General features: G+C 44.3%; 2 protein-coding genes across 2 annotated transcripts; both read left to right on the plus strand.

The window, feature by feature from the left end:
• Positions 1-2,117: 2,117 nt before the first annotated feature.
• Positions 2,118-14,018, plus strand: THUMPD3 (THUMP domain containing 3). Its single transcript, XM_033926592.1, has 10 exons — positions 2,118-2,330; positions 3,201-3,278; positions 4,843-5,110; positions 5,873-6,084; positions 6,998-7,128; positions 7,905-7,974; positions 9,289-9,404; positions 10,117-10,227; positions 10,876-10,999; positions 13,185-14,018. The coding sequence occupies exons 1-10, from the start codon at positions 2,166-2,168 to the stop codon at positions 13,356-13,358; spliced, it is 1,449 nt and encodes a 482-aa protein (XP_033782483.1). The 5' UTR covers positions 2,118-2,165; the 3' UTR covers positions 13,359-14,018.
• A 1,894-nt stretch (positions 14,019-15,912) lies between these two features.
• Positions 15,913-19,676, plus strand: VHL (von Hippel-Lindau tumor suppressor). Its single transcript, XM_033925830.1, has 3 exons — positions 15,913-16,181; positions 17,836-17,958; positions 19,036-19,676. Exons 1-3 carry the CDS (start codon positions 15,914-15,916, stop codon positions 19,218-19,220), a joined length of 576 nt encoding a protein of 191 aa, XP_033781721.1. The 5' UTR covers position 15,913; the 3' UTR covers positions 19,221-19,676.
• The last annotated feature ends 494 nt before the right edge of the window (positions 19,677-20,170 follow it).

The raw sequence follows: 20,170 nt of genomic DNA on the forward strand, positions 1-20,170 counted from the left end.
AGTGTTGGTGGCACCTCTGTGGGCTACAATATACTCCTCAAAAGACCAACATGGAGGATATAGGGAGGGAGGGTAGGAATGGAAATAGATTTAAAACATAACAGGCTAAAGCAACATCATAGATTCACAGTTCAGCAGAAACCTCTACCACCTGCTTTTGGTCTTAATGAGGAGGTATTTTAATACCCTAGTGACAAAGATTCCAAAGCCTCAAATGATTAAAAATCTACTAACCTCAGAGCCAATCCAGGCGCTTCTAGAGAGCTCCCTAGTGAACCCTACAAGATTCTCTAGATCAGAGGGTTCTCAGGACACACCCAGTCAGATTTTCTAGATTCCTACAATGAATATGCACTACCTCCATTGTATGCAAATTTATCTCAGCATATTATAAGAACATAAGACTAGCCTTCCTGGGTCAGACCAATGGTCCATTGAGCCCAGTAGCCCGTTCTCACGGTGGCCAATCCAGGTCCCTAGTACCTAGCCAAAACCCAAGGAGTAGTAACATTCCAGAATCCCAAAGAGTACCAACATTCCATGCTACCGATCCAGGGCAAGCAGTGGCTTCCCCCATGTCTTTCTCAATAACAGCCTATGGACTTTTCCTCCAGGATACTGTCCAAACCTTTCTTAAAACCAGCTACACTATCTGCTCTTACCACAACCTCTGGCAATGCGTTCCAGGGCTTAACTATTCTCTGAGTGAAAAAATATTTCCTCCTATTGGTTTTAAAAGTATTTTCCTGTAACTTAATTGAGTGTCCCCCTAGTCATTGTAATTGATCCACTTGTACCCGTTCTACTCCACTCAGCATCTTGTTTGCTTTTATGGCTGCCATCACATATTGGGCGGAAGGTTTCATCATATTGTCTACAATGACACCCAGATCCTTTTCTTGGGCGCTAACCCCTAAGGTGGACCCAAGCATCCAGTAACTGTGATTTGGGTATTCATTGTGGGTAGCTAGGTGTGTCCTGCTCTAGATATAAAAGCTAGCTTCTTCAGCTCTAGTCACATCTTAAACGAAAACCAAAAGTATGTAGTATGTGGCGTTTCTGAAAATCCTGGTACATTTTATCAACCAGCTCAGCTTTGTTCACATGTTTATTAAAAATATTGGTAAGGTAAGAGCACTCTCTGTTAAATCGAATGTGTCTCTGCCCCACTAAGCCTACTTACGAGGAATTCAGAAAGCGCCTAAAAACCTATTTGTTCCTAAAGTATCTAGACAACTGACCCATTCAGCTCTTTCTCCTTCTCGATACTTTTGCCTATTACCACTTTCTTTCCTGAACCTCTTTTAAATTAGTCTTTTGTAAACTGCATAGAACTTCACGGTACTGCGGTATATAAATTGTTATTATTATTATAGTCTTAGGCGTGTCCCACTGGCGAGGCCTGCTGCCAGGAGGGAGTGAGCATCCCTGCTGCTGTCTTCGCAGTGTGGCGCAGTGGTTAAAGCTCCAGCCTCAGCTCCTTGCGGTTGTGGGTTTAAATCTATGCTGCTCCTTGTGACCCTGGGCAAGTCACGTAATCCCATTGCCCCAGGTACATTAGACAAGAGTGTGATCCCACCAGGACGAACAAGGAAAAATACTCTAGTACCTGAATAACTTAATGCAGGGATTCCCAACCCTGTCCTGGAGGAACACCAGGCCAATCGGGTTTTCAGGCTAGCCCTAATGAATATGCATGAGAGAGATTTGCATAGGATGGAAGTGATAGGCATGCAAATTTGCTTCATGCATATTCATTAGGGCTAGCCTGAAAACCCAATTGGCCTGGTGTTCCTCCAGGACAGGGTTGGGAACCACTGACTTAATGTAAACCGTTTTGAGCTCCCTTGGAAGAATGGTATAGAAATAAGGTGGGCATCCCTTCTGACAATTTTGTTTAATGGGGACAGATATTGTGCATGTGTGACACCCTCCATTAAAAAAGAAAGACAATCTTCCAGCTGAGGGACAGGAGGCTGCCTCTGTGCATGTGTGTTAGTTGCTTTTCCAATGACAAAATTGTTTCCACATCACGCCACACCTGCGCATGCTCGGAGGTTGGGGGCGGGGCGAGGGTCACGCGGCTGCGTCAAGGTCAGAGCCGCCCCCTGACCCCACGCTCGCCGGGCTTGGGGACACACGTGGAGCGGGTCGCCGCCGTCAACATGTCGGACGGGGAGGAAAGCGCCGTCACCGTTGGCGCTACTGTTCCGACGGGCTTCGAGTTCACAGCCGCAGCGGAAGTGAAAGAAAAGCTGGGCTCCAGCTGCAAGATCAGCAAGGATCGAGGCAAGATCTACTTTGACATTGCTGTGGACAGCCTTTCCCAGGTTGGTTTCCAACACCCAGCAGGATCCCTGGGATTCTTAGCTCAACTTTAAGCCGTTCACAATAAAAATGTTTTATTGGGTCAAGACCTTCAAGTTCCCCTGCTTAAGTCAGCACTTGAATGTCCAAGTGCTGATGATCAGAACCCTGGGAGACATGTTATGAACCTTTTCCAAGATGTCCTGGATGGAACTTAGATGTTCAGAGCTAGACCTCATTTAGAAGTGTCTAAGCGACACAAAGGGACATAAACTGATCAGATGACCACTGAATACATTTAAAGTATGACCCCCACTGCTCACCAACCCCCAGAAATTTGAATGAAAGACTACATACATGCTTCTAGAATAGCATCACCTGGTGGCTGGGCTAGTGAACCATAGAGAGGAAGACCCAGGTCCATAAGCCACTCTAGCCACTACATTTATGGTGGAAAGTATGAGCCCACTAAAATCCTACTATACTACCATATAGGTGGCATCTGTACCCAGGAGAGCTATTGAGATGGTAGGTGGGTCTAGTAGGTTGTGAGGGAGTTTTTGAGGGCTCAGCATAAATTAGAAGGGTATATAGGGAGATGTACTTCTGGCACTCTTTTGTGAAGTTCATAGCAATGCCCACTAAGGTGTCCCACCACTTTTTTTCCACAAAATTAAAAACATGGAAATCAAAACCAGATCCTCACGTACAGTGACAACCAGAACCATACAACCTTAACAGAGACATGGTATGGAATCGGAGCACTATTAACTAATATTGGGTGAGGGCTGGGATTGGGATTTCTAGTACCGACTATTGAATTAATGTCCCAGAAGTCTTCATGTGTGGTGTGAAAGGTAAATTAACATGATGTCCCTTCCCTCCCTGTCCAGGTCCATCGCCTAAGATCGGTTGATAACCTGTTTGTGGTGGTTCAGGAGTTTGCAGATTATGAGTTCAAAGAGTCTAAGGTGAGTTAATTATGAAATGAAACTGTAGGGCCCAAGTCACTTTTTTTTTTAATAGCCATAAAATGGAATCAAACTTTGAAACCCACTTTTGCATAGGAAGTTAAGGCAAAAATTGAGATATCCTGGTCAGGGTGCCCAGAAATTCCCAAGTATTTTCCAAAAGGCAATCGGAATGCAGATCCTTTGGAAAATTGCATACAAGGAGGCTGAGAAATAGATGAAGGGATTGCAGCACACACCCCGGGGTCACCAGAAAGAAAGAAAAGAACATTTAAAGGGGAAAAAAGTGGTATCACTCAGGGTTTTGAATGTTTCTTTTGCTATTTTGAAAAGAGGAACTTTACAAAGCTGACATAGTGTAGGTCATTGATCATCATTATTTTTAAAGTGGAGAGTCACTTCTGGAAAGATCTTAAATGAACAAAGCAATTGAAGACCTTAGCAAGGGACAGCCTTCTCCAGTTATGCAGTCAACTTGACTGCTCAGATAGCCTGAGAGCAACGTGTGGAACTAAAAGGAAGTAAGTCTCCCTCTCTGTCCATCATCCCCAAAATACACACTTACAAGAACATGCCATACTGGGTTATACCAAAAGTCTATCTAGCCCCCATATCCTGCTTCCAACTGTGGCCAAACTAAGCCATAAATATTTAGCAAATCCCCCCAAATACAAGATTCCTTGTTACCTACCCCAGAGACAGGTAGTGGTTTACCCAAGTCTGTCTTAACAAGTTTATGAGTATGCAAAAGAAACAAAACCCCACAGCAACAAGCAAAGAAAGTCCAAAAAGTGGGCATGGAACTGCAAACAGGGAAATGTCCACAATGACACTCATTTAGAGGAGGAGTTAATCAAAATGGGCTTTATATAGGTCCATTAACTTGACCCATTTTTTGGACTTTCTTAAGTTTGTTGAGTGAAAATATATTTCTCTCATTTGTTTTAAACATACTACTATGTACCTTCATTGCTTGTCTTCTAGTCGTTATACTTTTTATATTTATGTGTTCTTCACTCAGGATTGTGTAGAACTCATATCTGCCCTCAGTTGTATCTTCTTCAAGGTGAAGAGCCCTAACCTCTTAAGCCTTTCCTTTCATCATTTTGGTCACCCTTCTCTGTACGTTTTCTGATTCCGCAATATCTTTTCTGAGATGCAGTGACCAGAATTGCACTAATCAGAGCTCAGCCACCTCTCAGTATCCATTATTTTATCTCCACTCCTTCCCGTCCTCTGTTTGTTAATATCCCTTCACCTTCCTTGGAGGGTTGCTGCTGCCAGCACTGCCCCTGAAACAGCAGTTTGGCTATTTTTTGGCACCATTCACCTCTCGTGACTTTGAGCCACCTGCTTTCCTGACTTTTTCACTGTTCACACAGACTCACAAGACTATGAGGCTTTTTGTTCACTAAGAGCCGTGCAGTTGCACAGGAAAACAGAACAGCAGACAACTGTTCCGGAGGCAGTGCCAGCAGCAGCTATTTAGAGAAGTTTGGAATGGGGGTGAAGAGAGTCAGGAGCAGCACTTCGGCTATGACCCCAGCGTACGTTTCTTACTCAGGAGGCAGCTCTGGAAGACCTGCAGCAGTTAGCAGGGAAGCTGTCCTGGGCACATGCTCTCCATGTGTGGCAGCTCAACACCAGTGTGAAGAAGAAGAAAATACGACACAAACAGCAAAATCCAGCAAAGGACAGCAGGCAAGGGGCAGAAGCAGAGCTGGGGGCTGGTGATGCTTTGGCAGTAGCAGCTGAAGTGCAGGAGGGAAGCTCTCAGGAGAGTATTGGACAGGACCCAGCATCACCTTTAGAGGAGAGCTCAGAGAAGAAAGGTAAAAGGGAACTAGCAATTATTTAGCTTTTCAGATCTGTCATTTGTGCACCAGGACTAGCTTGCCACACACACTAACTTGCCTTGAGTTTAGCCTCCCATCTGTTTATCCCAGTGCACGCTGTTCTACCCTTCTATGAGGGTCCTTCAAAATGTTTCCACACTTTCAGATTTTGGTGCTCAACTAAAAACATTCTTTTCTGAAGGCATTAGGAAGTTAATAGGACGCTGGGAAAACTGTATCGCAAAACGGTGATTATGTGGAAAAGCGATATCATTTGCTTTTGAGATATTTAATAAATAGGGTTTTTAAAAATAAATTTAGTGCGGAAACCTTTTGAAGATCCCTCGGCTATAGGATAAGCTGTATTATAGGAAAACATTAGCATCGTATCTGTTATTTGAATGTTCTGATTTCTGCTTATTAGATGCTTCATAGGTATTATGTCTCCCTAATTTTAATATGTATTATATTTCATTTGAACTTCAGTTTTGTTAATAAGTATAGTTTTGAACTGTTTCATTGTAGTCCCATTCTTAAGTTTCAATGTACTGATTTTGACTTTACCTCATTCATTGTAAGTTTTATGCTGAATTATACCTGCTGTACACCACCTTGGGTGATTGTCTTCATAAAGGTGGTTAATAAATCCCAATAAATAACTATCCATTACCCCACTGGGTGTCTTTTTATTAATAGTATTAGTGATTGTCTGATCTGGTGTTCATATTTCTCCTTCTCGTGTTCCTTTAAATACTCTAGAAGATAGCAGTGACTTAATGGCTACCGCCAACAAGGAGAAAGAAGCAGATGAGATCCCCAGTCCAGGAAGCCCCGTGTTGAAGTTCCGAGTCACTTGTAACCGTGCTGGAGACAAGCACAGCTTCAGTTCCAATGAGGCAGCACGAGATTTTGGAGGGGCTGTGCAGGAACATTTCCAGTGGAAGGCTGACATGACCAACTTCGATGTGGAGGTGCAGTGCTTCAGGCTTCCTAATTAAAGTTATATTTTTTTCTAAGTTACACAAGTGAAAGCATCCTGCTGCTTAGGAATAGAAGCCATCTATGTGACTTGAGGACCACTTTGATGGAACTGTGGCAGAGTTGTTATAATGTACAGTACTTTGCTGGGCAGCATTCTCATATGGGGTGTAATGCACTCTTCATGTAACTATCATAAGCATGTAATATTAATGCTGGTCCAAGGGATCATCCAGTCCACGTTTAAATGGACTTTTCTGGGCAATAGACCATAGAAGTCCGCCCACTGCTGGAGTTGCTGTTGAAGTCTACTCCAGCCAAACCTAACCATCCTGTCCCTGGAGCTTCTATCAAAGCCCTCCCCAGCTCCCCTAAACAAATTCACCATATACAGGATGCCCCGTACTCGCCTTAGTTTGTTTTAAACCATTCACTTTCTGTCTTTTGTGAAACAAATCTCTTTTAATTTGTTGGTGTTAGCATTTAAAATCGATGAGGGTAATTAATGCCTCCGGTTTCTTGTGAAATTGCCACCTTATGTACTTCCCCAGGGGAATGGATGTTGACTTGTAAATTATAGTGCGTTTCCAGATGGCCAGGGCCAAGAGCAGGTTCCTATTTGATTCTATTACTGTGGAATGAATTCCTTCAGGTTATTAGGTCAGTTGAAGACCTAATGCATTAGAAATCTTTACATTGACTTTTGGGTTCTAAGCAACGCTTAATATTTATTTGATATTATTGAATTTGAATGTGGTGTTTTAAGTTTTTATTATAACTTGACCTGGGCATTTTTCCGGAAGACAGGCTAAATATCAAAACAAAGAAGAGCACAGAATTGTCAAGTGCTGACATTGAGGGATTTTACCTTTATGGTTCTTGCCCTTGTCCTGCCTCTCTTTTCAGGTCTTGCTGAATATTCATGGTAATGAACTGGTGGTGGCAATTGCTCTGACAGAAGAGAGTCTGCACCGGCGGAATATTACACACTTTGGCCCCACAACACTTCGGTCCACCCTGGCTTATGGCTTGCTCAGGTCAGGACCCCTCTCTGTACGCTTTCTTACTCAGTTTGCATTAAATCTACACTTCCCGTTGCTGGAATTATTTGCATGTCATAATGCTGATAACATGATAAGCAGAGGAGAATTGGTACACTTAACTCATTTAGAAATGTTGGTAGCCTCATCTGTGTGTACATATTGCACTACGCCAGGGGTCGGCAACCCCATGATTCCCCCTCCCCCCCAGGCCTACTGAGGTACCTGGTGGTCCAGCAGGGGCACAGCCCTATCACTCCTGCCTCCTTGCAACTGCCTTTTAAAATAGCTGCCGCAACCTCTCCTGTAGTACTGCAAGCTGCTGTGAGTTGTTGGGGCAGGAGCGAGAGAGCCGAAGGTAGGCCCCGAAGGGGTGGGGGGAATTGTGGGGTTGGGAGGGAAAATAACGGTTCGGGACCTGGAGAGGGGAGAGAACCTTAGCTAAGGGCCGGAGAAGGAGGGATGAGAGGTGCAGTGGCCTGCAAGGTGTTGGAGATCTTGGATCAAAACATTTTGGATAAATTGGCTCTTCGTTGTAAAATGTTGCCGATGCCTGCACTACACAAACATATCAGATTGGTGCTTCTGCCCTAAGAATTGACAAGGGAGTGTAGTGTTTTGACAAATCCAGGTGAAGGACAGTAAACATTAATTCAAAGCAGCAATTAAGATATTCTAAACACGCACAGCACAGAGTAAGATAATGCCTCTGCCAGTCTGTGTTACAGGGTCTTTGCCCTAATGCTTATGGTTCTGTGTGCTCTGTTGCCCAGGCTCTGTGACCCTCAACCCACCGATGTAGTAGTGGACCCCATGTGTGGGACAGGAGCCATTCCCATCGAGGTATTTCTTGTTTTATGTGCTTTGTTTGCCAAAATTCAGAAAAAGAGTTATAGCGATTAGAAATAAGTGCTGGGAAAGCCTGTGGGTGAGGCTGCACGATCCCTTCAAAACCCAGGGAGCTCTTGCACATTCCTTTTTGTTCAGAGATGACTTCAGTCAGGTTCCTGTGAAGCCCAGAGCAGCACTCTTGCACTTCCCTTCAGGTGAGCTATGACCTCACATGATCAAAGCCACTTCAAGGGATAGTTGCATCCTGAGCCAACTTACTTTGGTGTTACCCAGCCTCACCATTGCATTGCTTCCAGCATCCCCTTCTGTCCACGAGTTCAGCATCTGGCCTCTCTCCTCCCAGGCCAGTCTTGCTTTCCTCCTCCTCTGTCCTCTTGCCCACAGGTCCAGCACTGCTCCCTCACCTCTCACTACCCCACGATCCTATAAAGTTTGTTGGTCCCCAATGGCAGCATCAACATGACAGGCTGTCTTCGGCCAGCACCTGGGTCTTCCCTCTGCCATGTCCCAACCACTGGAAATTGCTTCAGAGGAGGCAGGATATGGGCAGAAGGAAGAGCCAGGGGCTGGCCAAAGGCAGCCTGTCATACTGCTGCCATCAGCAACTGACAGATAAACTTTAAAGGACCATGGGGTTAAAGTTTAAGTTCAATTTATTTAATATACCACAAATTATAAAACCAAAGTTAAAATCTAAGCAGTTTACAATGACTTTAAATTGGGAAGATAAAACAATACAAAAACAAACTCCATAGCACTTAAAGGAAAAAGCAGTAAGGTTAGATTACAATAAAATTTGTGAGGGAAACCCTAATATAACTTACTTAAAAAGTAAAAAAAAACAACAGAGAAGTAGAATGCCTTTAATGTCGGGAACGATTTTTCTTCATGGAGATAAATGGGAAGAGAGAGTAAGTGCCATAATTGAGTGAAAAATTTCTGTGTACATCAAGAAGAAACACCCAGAAGATGTTGGTTTGATGAACAAAGAGATCTCCGTGAAGTATAATGAACCAAAAAAGAAGGATAGGGAGCAGTGCCAGACCTGCAGGGAAGGGAAGAGACCAAATTTTTTTTTTGGGGGGGAGGGAGAGAAAAGGATTAACCTGAACACTAGATGAAGTCAGAGGCTGAGTATTTTGGCACCCTTAATTGCTAGCACCCTGGTCCAGAGCTGCACTTTTCCAGTGTTCACCTGGGTATGAAGATGAACAATTTTAATAGCGATTAATATGTAAGAGCAGAAGGATTCGAACGTTATGTTTGTTTTTAAAGGAGTGTCTGACCACTTGCTTGTGCTTTCAGGGAATAAGCGAATGGTCTCAGTGTTACTTCGTAGCTGGAGATAACAACCCCCAGGCAGTGAACAGAACTGCAAATAACATTCTGTCTTTACAGAAGAAATGGCAGAATAAAGACAGGTAAAAATGTTATTGGAGCCTTGTGTTCAGTTTCCATCTCCCTTCCACTGTGTTTGTCGTACATCGCCTGCCTTTACTCCATTAGAAAAATATACTGTATGTATGTTATCCCAAGTGAGGTATAAAATGTAAAATCAGGAGCAACATCTTATCTTCATCCCCCATACACATCACAGCCTGTTTGAGGCTCCTTTTGAGGGCTCTTTCTGTCCACCCAGCATGGAGTTCAGATCATCACCAGGGGCTGAGTGCTCTTTTATTTTATTTATTGATTTAAGGTATTTATATACTGCCTATCAATCTAAGCTGTTTACATTCAGGTACTCGAGCATTTTTCCCTGTCTCTCGATCTATTGCACCTGGGACAGCGGAGGCTTAAGTGACTTGCCCAGAGTCACGAGGAGCAGTGCTGGGCTTGAACCCACAACTTCAGGGTGTTTAGGCCACTCCTCCCTCCTTTTAGCAGAAGCCCCAAGGAGCAAGACCTAAGCTAAGACAGCAACCCCAAGTCTCCTGCATGGCAGAACAGATTAGACTGTAAGCCCAAGAGGCAGGAGCTTAAGCTGAGAATTGAACCCAAGGTTCCTGCTGTGAACCCTAGAATCAGAAGCGGAAAAGAGTTCAGGTCTCGTGACTGTAACTGACCATTCTGAGCTCAGGGACTTGAACGCTGTTTGGCTTATGAATATTTCTTTCTTCCATGTGCCTACAGCTCCTCCTCTTGGGGCTTAGCAGTCGATGCTGTCCACTGGGACATCTTTAACCTCCCCCTGAGGACCAGCTCCGTGGATATCATTGTGACGGACATGCCCTTTGGGAAGAGGTGAGAACCACAGACTTCCTTCTCAGCAGCTTTGCATAGAATGAAATCCTGAAAGGAATGGGTTTTATCTGATAGAGCAAAGAGACCCTAACTCGTCTCCCCCTTTTCTTAACATGCTGTTCTGTTAACTGCTAAGAGAGAGCACTTCCAGGTGGATGGGGTGGAGATTGCGGTCGTAGCACAGGAGCAGTGTCTAGATGGTTGAGTCAGGATCCCAGGTTTTAAGGTACTGAAGGGAGCTGGACTACATGGCCCCTAGCCTAAAATGATTGCTGCAGTGACCCATGTTGGTGGAGGTGTGCAATAGGGGAACACATTTCCTGCGTACTGTAAATAGAAGTTACTAATCATGCAAGTCTCATCCTGATTCTGACTGAACCAGAGAGAACCACCATTTAGCAAACAATCGGTCCGCAGTATGAAATAAGCGGCAACCAGGAAAGATGGGAAACATGGTTGAATGCAGTAGCTTCACAGTGGAGATGAGAGGGGAGAAGAACAGAGGATTTTGTCTGTGGGGTAGTGAGCTCACAAAGAGGTTTGGTAATGGAGCAGGAAAGGAAAATGGGGGAAGATTGACGAGATCAGGAAAACTGTGTAATCTGCTTTTAGGAAAGCCAATACAGACAGTTGTATTTCCTTCTGCAGGATAGGCTCAAAGCGAAAGAACTGGGACCTTTATCCAGCGTGTCTAAGGGAGATGAGCCGGGTGTGTAGACCTGGAACTGGCAAAGCCGTGCTGCTCACCCATGACAAGAAGTGTTTCCACAAGGTGTGTAAACCTCTGCATTTGCCTTGGCGCTCCTTCCTCTGGACTTTGCTACATCTGTTCTTTATTTAGAGGCAGAGCAGACCTCAGGTGAACTGAACTGAAAATCTTCCTAACTACAGCAGCGGCGTAGCCACAGGTGGGCCTGAGCCCATCCATTTTCATCCCAGGCTCTCCCAGCAGCGGCTAGCTTCGGCCCATCCATCTTGCAATTCTGCAATAGGACCTATTTCTTAAAAGGCAATGTGGGACCTCTGAGCTATGGCATGCTGCCGGCTCTGCAGCATCCTGCCCTCACAGGAAGTCATCATACCCCACTAAAGCACTGACTTCCTGTGAGGCAAGTCACGACTAGGAGGTGCCACGTTGCCTTTTGAGGATTAAGTCCTGGCTGCATCTTTGGGTGGTTCCATGGAGGCTGCAGGGGAGGGAGCTGCCGCGGGGGACAAAATGTGAAAATAAGGACACAGAGAAACACAAGAGGAGGTGCAGATTTGGGGGTTGAGGGATATAGGGAAGGCATACTGGAAATGAGGGGCGAATAGATGCTGAATAAGGGAGGAACGGGGCATAGAGAGGGCATGCTGAAAGATTTGGATACAGGGAGTGACTACTCATAGGGGATGCTGGATGAAAAAGGGAATGGAGGGATTTTCTAGACACAAGTAGGGACAGGACACAGGGCATGCTGGAAATGAGGGAACGAATAGGAGGAGATTCTGGATACAGGGAGAGGCAGGCCACAGATGAGATCCTGGTCATGATGGAAAGAATGGGGGAAATTCTGGGAACAGGGTCACAAAGGCAGGTTGCTGGACATGAAGGGAGGGTAAGTGCAAGGACATAGAGGTGAGATGCTAGACACAGATGGATGGTGGACATGAAGAGAGAAGAAATGTCAAATGGCTAGGGGATGTTGGAAAAAAGTTAAAAGAAGACAGAGCAATGCAGAAATTAGAGACTATGATAATGTGATTAAAAAAATTAAAATGACCAGGCAACAAAGGTAGAGTTTTATTTTCTATTTAGTGATTGGAATATGTCACTTTTTGGAGTGTTAGACTGGGCCAAAGCATAAATTTGGAAATGGACCCCTGCCCTCTCTGGCCTGAAGGCCAAGAGCAATTGCCCTGGTGGCAATTCATCCCCCCTCCCCCTTGAAAGTGCTGGCCCAGACGTCTTGCTATCTTTATACCAGTACAAAGGGAATTTCTGATGTTCTCCTGCGTGCAAATCTTGTTTTTTGTATACATATTTTTGCCAGTTGGTGAGGGTCTATCCCTTCATTAGAAAACCATGGCAGTCAGTAGTGGTGCGCCAAACCTCGGGCATACCATTGTCATGAATGAGAACTGAGCGTGCCTGAGGGGCCGGCATTAATGGCTTGGAGCACCGCCTTTGACTGCTGTGCTTTTCTAAACGTGAATCAGCGGGCTAAATATGGATCTTCACTAGCTAAAGTATTTCATTTTTAAAGTTCATGGGGGAGGGGGGAATGCATGCCCACCCAACTTGCCCATTGGCCTGGACAAAAATTGCCTTCTGGCTACGCCACTGAGCCACAGACGTGCTCGGGCTTAATGCTTTCAAGCAGCTCATGCTCTGATGTGGAAAGGGAGGGAAAAGAGGACAGCAGAGAAAGAAGTAAAGGGATCTGATTTTAATAGAGACAAAGCATAGAACTGTCAGGATGCAGCTGAGGAAATAAAAATAATTTTTGGAAGTAGTAGATTTCTTTTGAAAGCACCAGTTATAAATTCAATGAAAGTAAGGACTGGAATTGGCATTGGGAAGTCTACATTCAAAATCAGAGACCCCCAAAACGAGTCCTAGTGCTTCAGGTCTGTACTGCCACATATTTATACATTGTGAACTGTGATTGGCCCAGGTCAGGTGGGCTCATGGAGTCACTGAAAGATGTTTTTAATTCAAGGAGTTGGGGTAGAGTGGGTGATTGGCCTGGATCGTAAAGCTTCAACTATATTTCTGTTTTAGTAGGATAAACCTTTTCAATTGTTGAGCTAGCAGCTAAAACACAATTCTGAAAGCTCCCTGCCCCACCCCTGTTCTGATTGTTACTTAATTCCTGACAGTTTCTGAGATGTCCTCATCATTTTGAGCTAAAGTTAAAGCTAGAGTCCAGCATGAGCAGAGTTGATCTTATCTTTCCTTTCATTTCCCCCCGCAGGCTTTGGCTAAACTGGGACATCACTGGCGCAAGTTACAGACGGTGTGGGTGAATATAGGTGGGCTTCATGCTGCAGTCTATCTGCTGAGACGTACCTATGCGAGAGCTGCCACTCACGAGGCAGGTCCGTCTTCCGCTGAGCACCATCTGTCCCCTGAGGAAGAGGGAGACTAATATTGCTACAGAAGCCCACTCTTCTTACCTCTGCGTGAGAGATGCATTTCCCTGGCTCTTGCATCACAGGGAAAAAATGACCAGGGATCTCAGACAAGCTGTGGTAACTTTGAAAAATGCAAACCAGGTGCCTTGCACTGCCTTTAACATTTCAGCAGCATGTTGTGGAGGAGGAGGAGGTTGGAATTCATTTTGAAATTCAGAACCAAAGTGTTGAGTGTTTTTGTTTTCAGTTTTTCAGAAAACAGTAACTGTGGGTCCCTTTGTCTCAGTTTTTGGGTTGTTCTTGTAATAGCTGTTAGATAAAACTCTGTCATGTTTGCATTGCACTTGAGAAAGGAAATTCCAGAGAAAAGTTTGTTTAAAATAAGTATTTCTGGCTGACAGCCAAGATGCTTTGATAACCTTTGACCTTTCAAGGGCCTAACTTACAGAATTTATAAAGCAGGGGAATCCCATGGAGAGATTTGTCAGCCAGTTCTCGTCCGTGGTGCTTACATGTTTTGCTTATTTTTTGTTTAGTTTCCTGGGTGAGAAGCAGTTTGAGCAGTGCTGCTCTTCATTTCTCTGATAAAAGTTTCTTTTTTGCTTTTCAAATGTCTTCTAACACAAAGGGTCATCTGTGTTTGCCGTTGTTGAGATTAATAAAGATTTGAACTGCAAGAATTGATTTTGGTCTTTCCTGTGAGGCAAAGAAGGAAGGGCAACACATATCACTCTTAACAGAAAATGTTTATTGCCACATATAATGCAGCATTCAAATAGTTACTGAATGAAACAAGAGCTTTGTCTAAGAAGAGACAAAGCAGGTATAGAAAAGAGAAAGCTATGCCCCAGTCCTGCAGATGTGGTGGATGACAGGTTGTCCTTTCTTTGGTTGTTCTGCCAGGCAGGCTGCAACCCAACAGCATGTAGAGGAAAATATGATTTGCTGAATCAATCAAGAAGAGAATGACGTGGATATGGTTCAATCAGTGTCAAAACATAGAATTTCATTTTTGCAAATTGGCACGTAACGAAATAAGATAACTTTTCAGCTACAGAGGCAAAATAACACTCGGAATTTAGGAATCTGGTTGCTTGGGCTTAGAACTTTATAGCACCCCCTTGTAAAGGAGAATGGTTTTACTTTTTTGTCCCCGGGTGGGTCCTTTTACTAAGCTGTGGTAAATGCTAGCATGTGCTTACTGAAGGACATACGTAAGCATCCTGTGGTAAGTTCCAAATAGGCCTGCACAACCCAAGTGTTAAAAAATATTTTTATTTGAAGGGGGCATGTCTGCATTACCACCTCAGTCCTTATTTCCTACAAGTTAGGTGCTGATAAGTGCTTCCACAGTAATTCTATTTCATAGCTATGCACTAATGACATTAGCACGTGGCCATTAATAGAAAAAAAAAAATTGCTCATTGTATGGCTGTGGTAACAGTGATATTAGCACATGGGAAAGAACCGTATAAGTGCACTAAGGCCACTTTATATTGTAGCTTAGTAAAAGGACTCCTTAATAAACAGCAGACATATCCTTATGTGTGATGTATCTGCAGGAATTCTGGCCTGATTCCACTCCTGGAGAAGACTAAATGCTATGAACATAATAAAGTGTTTAAGGTCTGGGCTCACTCCTCTAAAGATAGAAAAAAATTGCTACAGCACCTCAGCCGAATCTAACATCAGTTTCAGTTAATGAAAAATTCCAGTACCTTCTCCGATCTTGGCCCAACTCAACACTTCCCAGGCTACCAGCAGGCATGACTAGCCTACCTTTTATAGGAAGAATATTAGGCCTGGATCCACTAAAAATAGCGATTCAATCGCTGTTGGCCAATTTTAATACAGTGATTGATTCACAATCTTTTTTGAATGCAAATGTTAAACAGCAAAAAAGGGGAAAATCCAACGAGGTCTGCAGTGAATAAAGCAGCAAGCAAAAACCAATGCAGGCAATGTTTATTATACCCAAAGAGAATGCAGTGACTATACAACCTTATTACCAACCTACGGACCCGACACGGTCCGTGTTTCGGACAGCACACCTTCCTCAGGGGTCCATGGTAAATAAGGTATGAAACAGACTGCAATAAAAGTTATCAAACAAATGCCCTCCTGAGTCAAAGCCTCAAAAACAAAGTACCTCAACACTTCCCAGGCTACCAGCAGGCATGACTAGCCTACCTTTTCTAGGAAGAGCCGAGGCTGGCGTGACAGCAGCTTGGGGGTTGTTGCTCACACCAGGAATGTTACAGAGGCTCAGGGAAGGGAAACAGCATGCATGAGCGGGAGGGGGGGGGGCGAAGAGGACAGGTGCCCCTGCCCTCAGCAAGATGGCACCCGGGGCGGACTGCCCACCATTGGTTACAGGCAACAATATTGTTACATAGAATTTTGTATAGAGTTCAAAGAATTAAACCTGCTCTATGAAATGACCAAATACTTTTTTTTTTTATTGAACTTCATGCCTTCTTCTCTATAGTATTTAAAAGCGGAGTAACATAATTAAGGCAGCATTTTATCCACAGAGTCCTCGCTGGACTTTAGAGAGACTACACATCCCATGAGGCCGCGCGCCGCAGGCGCCTCCGTGGCGTCACACGCAGCCGGAAGTCCGAGGGCGCGGGCTGGCCGTGAGCGCGAGAGGATGCCGCAGCCCGGCTCCGCGCGCTCGTGGCTCCGCTCGGCCGACTCTCATCATCAGCTGAGCGCCGTCTTCTGCAACCGCACGCAGCGCAGCGTCAGGCCCGTCTGGGTCGACTACGAGGGCGAGCCCCAGCCCTACCCGCCGCTGCGGCCGGGCACCAGCCAGGGAATGACGACCTACCGCGGTGAGTGAGCGCGAGGCTGCGTCGTCGCTCTTTTCCCCTGGCCCCGCCCCCTGAAATGTTCTCAGCCCAACCAGCTTCCTGGTCAGGCGCTGACTTGCCCAGGGTCATATGTGGGGTTTGAGGCTGTAGCTTTAACCGCTGCACCCCACTCCCCTTTCACCACTGTAGCTGAAAAGAATGCTATTTTATTTTGCAAAGTGCCAATTTGCAGAATTGTAGCTCCCCTTCCCTATTGCCGCACTGTTGCTTTCCTAGCACGAGCAGCAACCCCCAGCGTCGTTTCTTCCTTTGACATCACTGCCTAGGCGCCGGTCCAGAGGAAGATCCGACGCTGTCACGACAGCAGGTAGGGAATCAACACCCGGGGCAGACTGCCCCCAGCCTTACTACTCCACTGATTGTAGTGCTATGTTACAGCATTGTTTCAGATCATTGATTGGACCAAGACAGTAAAAATCATGAAGTTCTTATTCCTGCAGAAGAAAACCCCAAAGGAAATCCATGAATGTATGATGCAAACACTGGGTGACAAATGCCCATCATACGCCACAGTGAAGAAGGGGTGTGCAAACTTTCAGCATGAGCTCCTAAAATCGTTGACCTTGCCCATGACCTGATTTTGGCAGATCGGTTAAAACAATTACTGATACACTAGAGATATCCAGGGGACGTGCTGGATGTATAATCCCTAAGCAGCTGGGTATGCAGAAATTGTCAGCCCAAATGTTTGAACGCTGATGAGAAATGGCATTGAGTGGATACTTCCAAGTGGATTTTGCAGCCTTTTCAGCAAGCTGGTGCCAACCTTTTGGAATGACTAGTTATTGTTGATGAAACAGTTACTCTACTTTGATCCAGAGACAAAACAACAGTCCAAGGCCAAGAAAATTCAAGACCCAAACGTCAGCAGGAAAGGTCATGGCCACAATGTTTTGGGATCAGGAAGGTGTTGTAATGACTGACTACCTTCCAAGGGACAAAACAGTTAATGCAGAATATTACTGTAACTTGCTGTGTCAATTAAAGGAGACATTGAAAGAAAAAAGAAGAGGGAAGATGTAGAAAGGAGTTCTCTTTTTGCAACACAGTGCAGCTGCTCACAAGGCTGACAAAACTTGGATGTTTGGACGCAGTTGGGGTTTCGGTGCATAGACCATCCACCCTACTAATCAGATCTTGCTCCATCTATTTTCTCTTTCCAAACCTTAAAAAGAGTTTGAAAGGGTGACAATTTGAGTGATTTGGAGGTGATTGCATCAGAGTAATTTTTGGAAGGGTTACGGAGACCTCACACACAATGTGCCAAGTGTGTTGAACTTAGGGCTGAATATGTGGAATAACTTGTACGTTTCATGGCTCCATGCCATTCCCTTCTTTGTTGGGCTAAGAACTTTCCAACACCCCCTTGTAAGTAAGCACGGATGTTTCTGTTTCAGAGACTTTTTAAATAAAGGGTTGGTCTTTTGTTAGAGAAATGTACATTTATAGTTGTATTAATCCTTTTTATGCTCTTCTTACAATGAATTGTGATCCACAAAAAGCTGCATAGGTTGCAGAATATAAGAACTATAGTGTATTGTAGGTGGCAGCAGCTTATATTTTCTTTGCAGTAAGCAATTGGGCCTGTAGTTTTTGTTTTTTAAATTCAATGCAGGTCATCCCTGGGTGTTCAGAGATGCAGATACAGATGATGCATTCCTCGCAAATAATCGAAAGCTGTTTTTGCCCTCTGTGAATGCGAATGGACAACCAAGTTTTGCAAACATCACTTTACCAGGTAGAATTATTATTACGTTTTAAGTTTCAAGTTTATTACGTTTTTATATACCGCCTATCAAGGTTATCTAAGCAGTTTTTTACAATCAGGTACCCAAGCATTTTCCCTCTCTGTCCCGGTGGGCTCACAATCTATCTAACGTACCTGGGGCTATGGAGGATTAAGTGACTTGCCCAGGGTCACAGGGTGTGTAATTGGTTAAGAATTAATAGAGTCTGGGCTCCCATTGCAACATCTCAGCATGCCTTCCCTCTTACGAAAAGCACATGATTTTTTTGTAGGTCTTAAGGAATCTTTAGTACAGTAGCTGGCTATTGTATTCTTTCTCTGGCACTTCTGACAATGCCATAATAATCAAAAATGTATATTTATGAAGTATTTCTAAAATCTGGTTTGAGTGTATTTAACAAGAGAGCCGCAGAATTAAGGAAAGCCTCAGAAATGGAAATGCTTTTAGGATGGAAAGTAAGATAAGTGCTAATTCTAGGGAAGAACAGATATAACAAAGAGGAATCATTGGCAGGCTTGAGATGATGGTGCATGTAAACCAGTCTTGTCTGACCTAGGTCCCTTGGGCCAGAATCCAGCCCACCAAGAGCGTTTTTCTGGCCCTCGGAAGCTTGGTGATTCTTATGCACTTTCATCAGGATTCCTTCTTCCCCACCACATTTTGAGCCATGCAGTGCAAGATGTTCATATTGGTGGTGTGGTTTCAAGTCTTGTGAGACTTAAAATCTTGAGACCAACCCATACTGTAGATCAAGCTTGTAGCGAGCCAAGCCGTGCCGTGGTGGTGAAGCAGGAATTCTGCTGTTTCTTCTGTAGCTGAAGCCAGGTGACAGGAAAAAGACAGGATTGTGCTCTGACTGCCCGAGTAGTAGCTGTTTATCTGCTAGAAGACTAAATCCTACTGGTGCTCCTAAAAATTCAAGGAGATAGGAAATTCTGCTTTTGCCAGGTTTAGGTAAGGTACAGAGAGGTAAACACTAACTTTCTGGTGTACATCATTTACTTTGCACTTCACTAATCAGTTCACACTGTAAATGTTTGTTACAAAGCTTCTGTTGTGTATTGCAGTCTACAGCCTGAAAGAAAGGTGTCTTCAAGTCATCCGCACTCTTGTAAAACCAGAAGACTACCGGAAGCTGGACATTGTTAGGTCATTGTTTGAGGACTTAGAAGATCACCCAGATGTCAGGAAGGATCTCTGTCGTCTTGCACTGGAGATAAGAGAAGAGGCAAGACGAGGAGGGTTAATATGAAAGCAGAAGGACCTTCTGAGGGAAGCTGCAAAGCTACTTCCCAAAAGGACGGTGCAGACATGTTAAGCCAATGGATTCCCTGTTGGTGTTGAAATACTGGGATAGTAAAAACCTAAGGCCAGATGTATGAAGCATTTTTCTTACTTGCACAAACTGTGAAAAGAAACCTTTGGGAAGAAGGGTCCAGAGGGAATTTAGGAGTCTGGCAGCAATTTTTTTTTAACCATTGCTATAATCTAAATTAATCCAGGCATTTCATGTGAAATTAGTATCAAATGTTGTGATGTTGATGCCAGTAGCAGGTATGTAACTCCAGAGGTTTGTAGTTTAGACCATGGCACCAAGCCAGGTGGGACTTTTAAAAATCAGTAGCAATATAGTATATTCATTAAGAGCTTCTTGTACTTTAGGGGGAAGAGGCAGTGTCTTCAAATGGATTACATTTTTGAGGTTGTCCTCTTGACTCATTTGGTATTCACTTGGCATCGCTGCATTTTCCCACTGTTGTTGGATGAGGTCGTGTGTTGATTTGCAGAATGCAGGAGAAAACCTAATCCGGTCTTTCTTATTAGGAAGACAAAAGAAAGACATAGGAGGGTCTCTTTCCCCTTTTTCAGTTTAGAAACATAATGGCAGATAAAAGCCAAATGGCCCATCCAGTCTGTCCTGCCACACCATCCACTATCTCCTCTTCTTCCTAAGAAATCCCACATGCCTGTCCCATGCTATCTTAAATTCATAAACAGTCTTCATCTCCACCACTTCCACAAGAAGACTATTCCACGCATCTACCACCCTTTCTGTAAAGAAGTATTTTCTTACATTATTCCTGACTCTATCACCTCTTAACTTCATCCTATGCCAACTCCTTTTGGGATTTTCCTTCATTTGAAAAAGACTCTCCTGCACATTAATGCCACAGAGATAGATAAACGTCTCTTTCATATCCC

The sequence above is a fragment of the Geotrypetes seraphini genome, chromosome 17, assembly GCF_902459505.1.
Source record: "Geotrypetes seraphini chromosome 17, aGeoSer1.1, whole genome shotgun sequence".
NCBI lineage: Eukaryota > Metazoa > Chordata > Amphibia > Gymnophiona > Dermophiidae > Geotrypetes > Geotrypetes seraphini.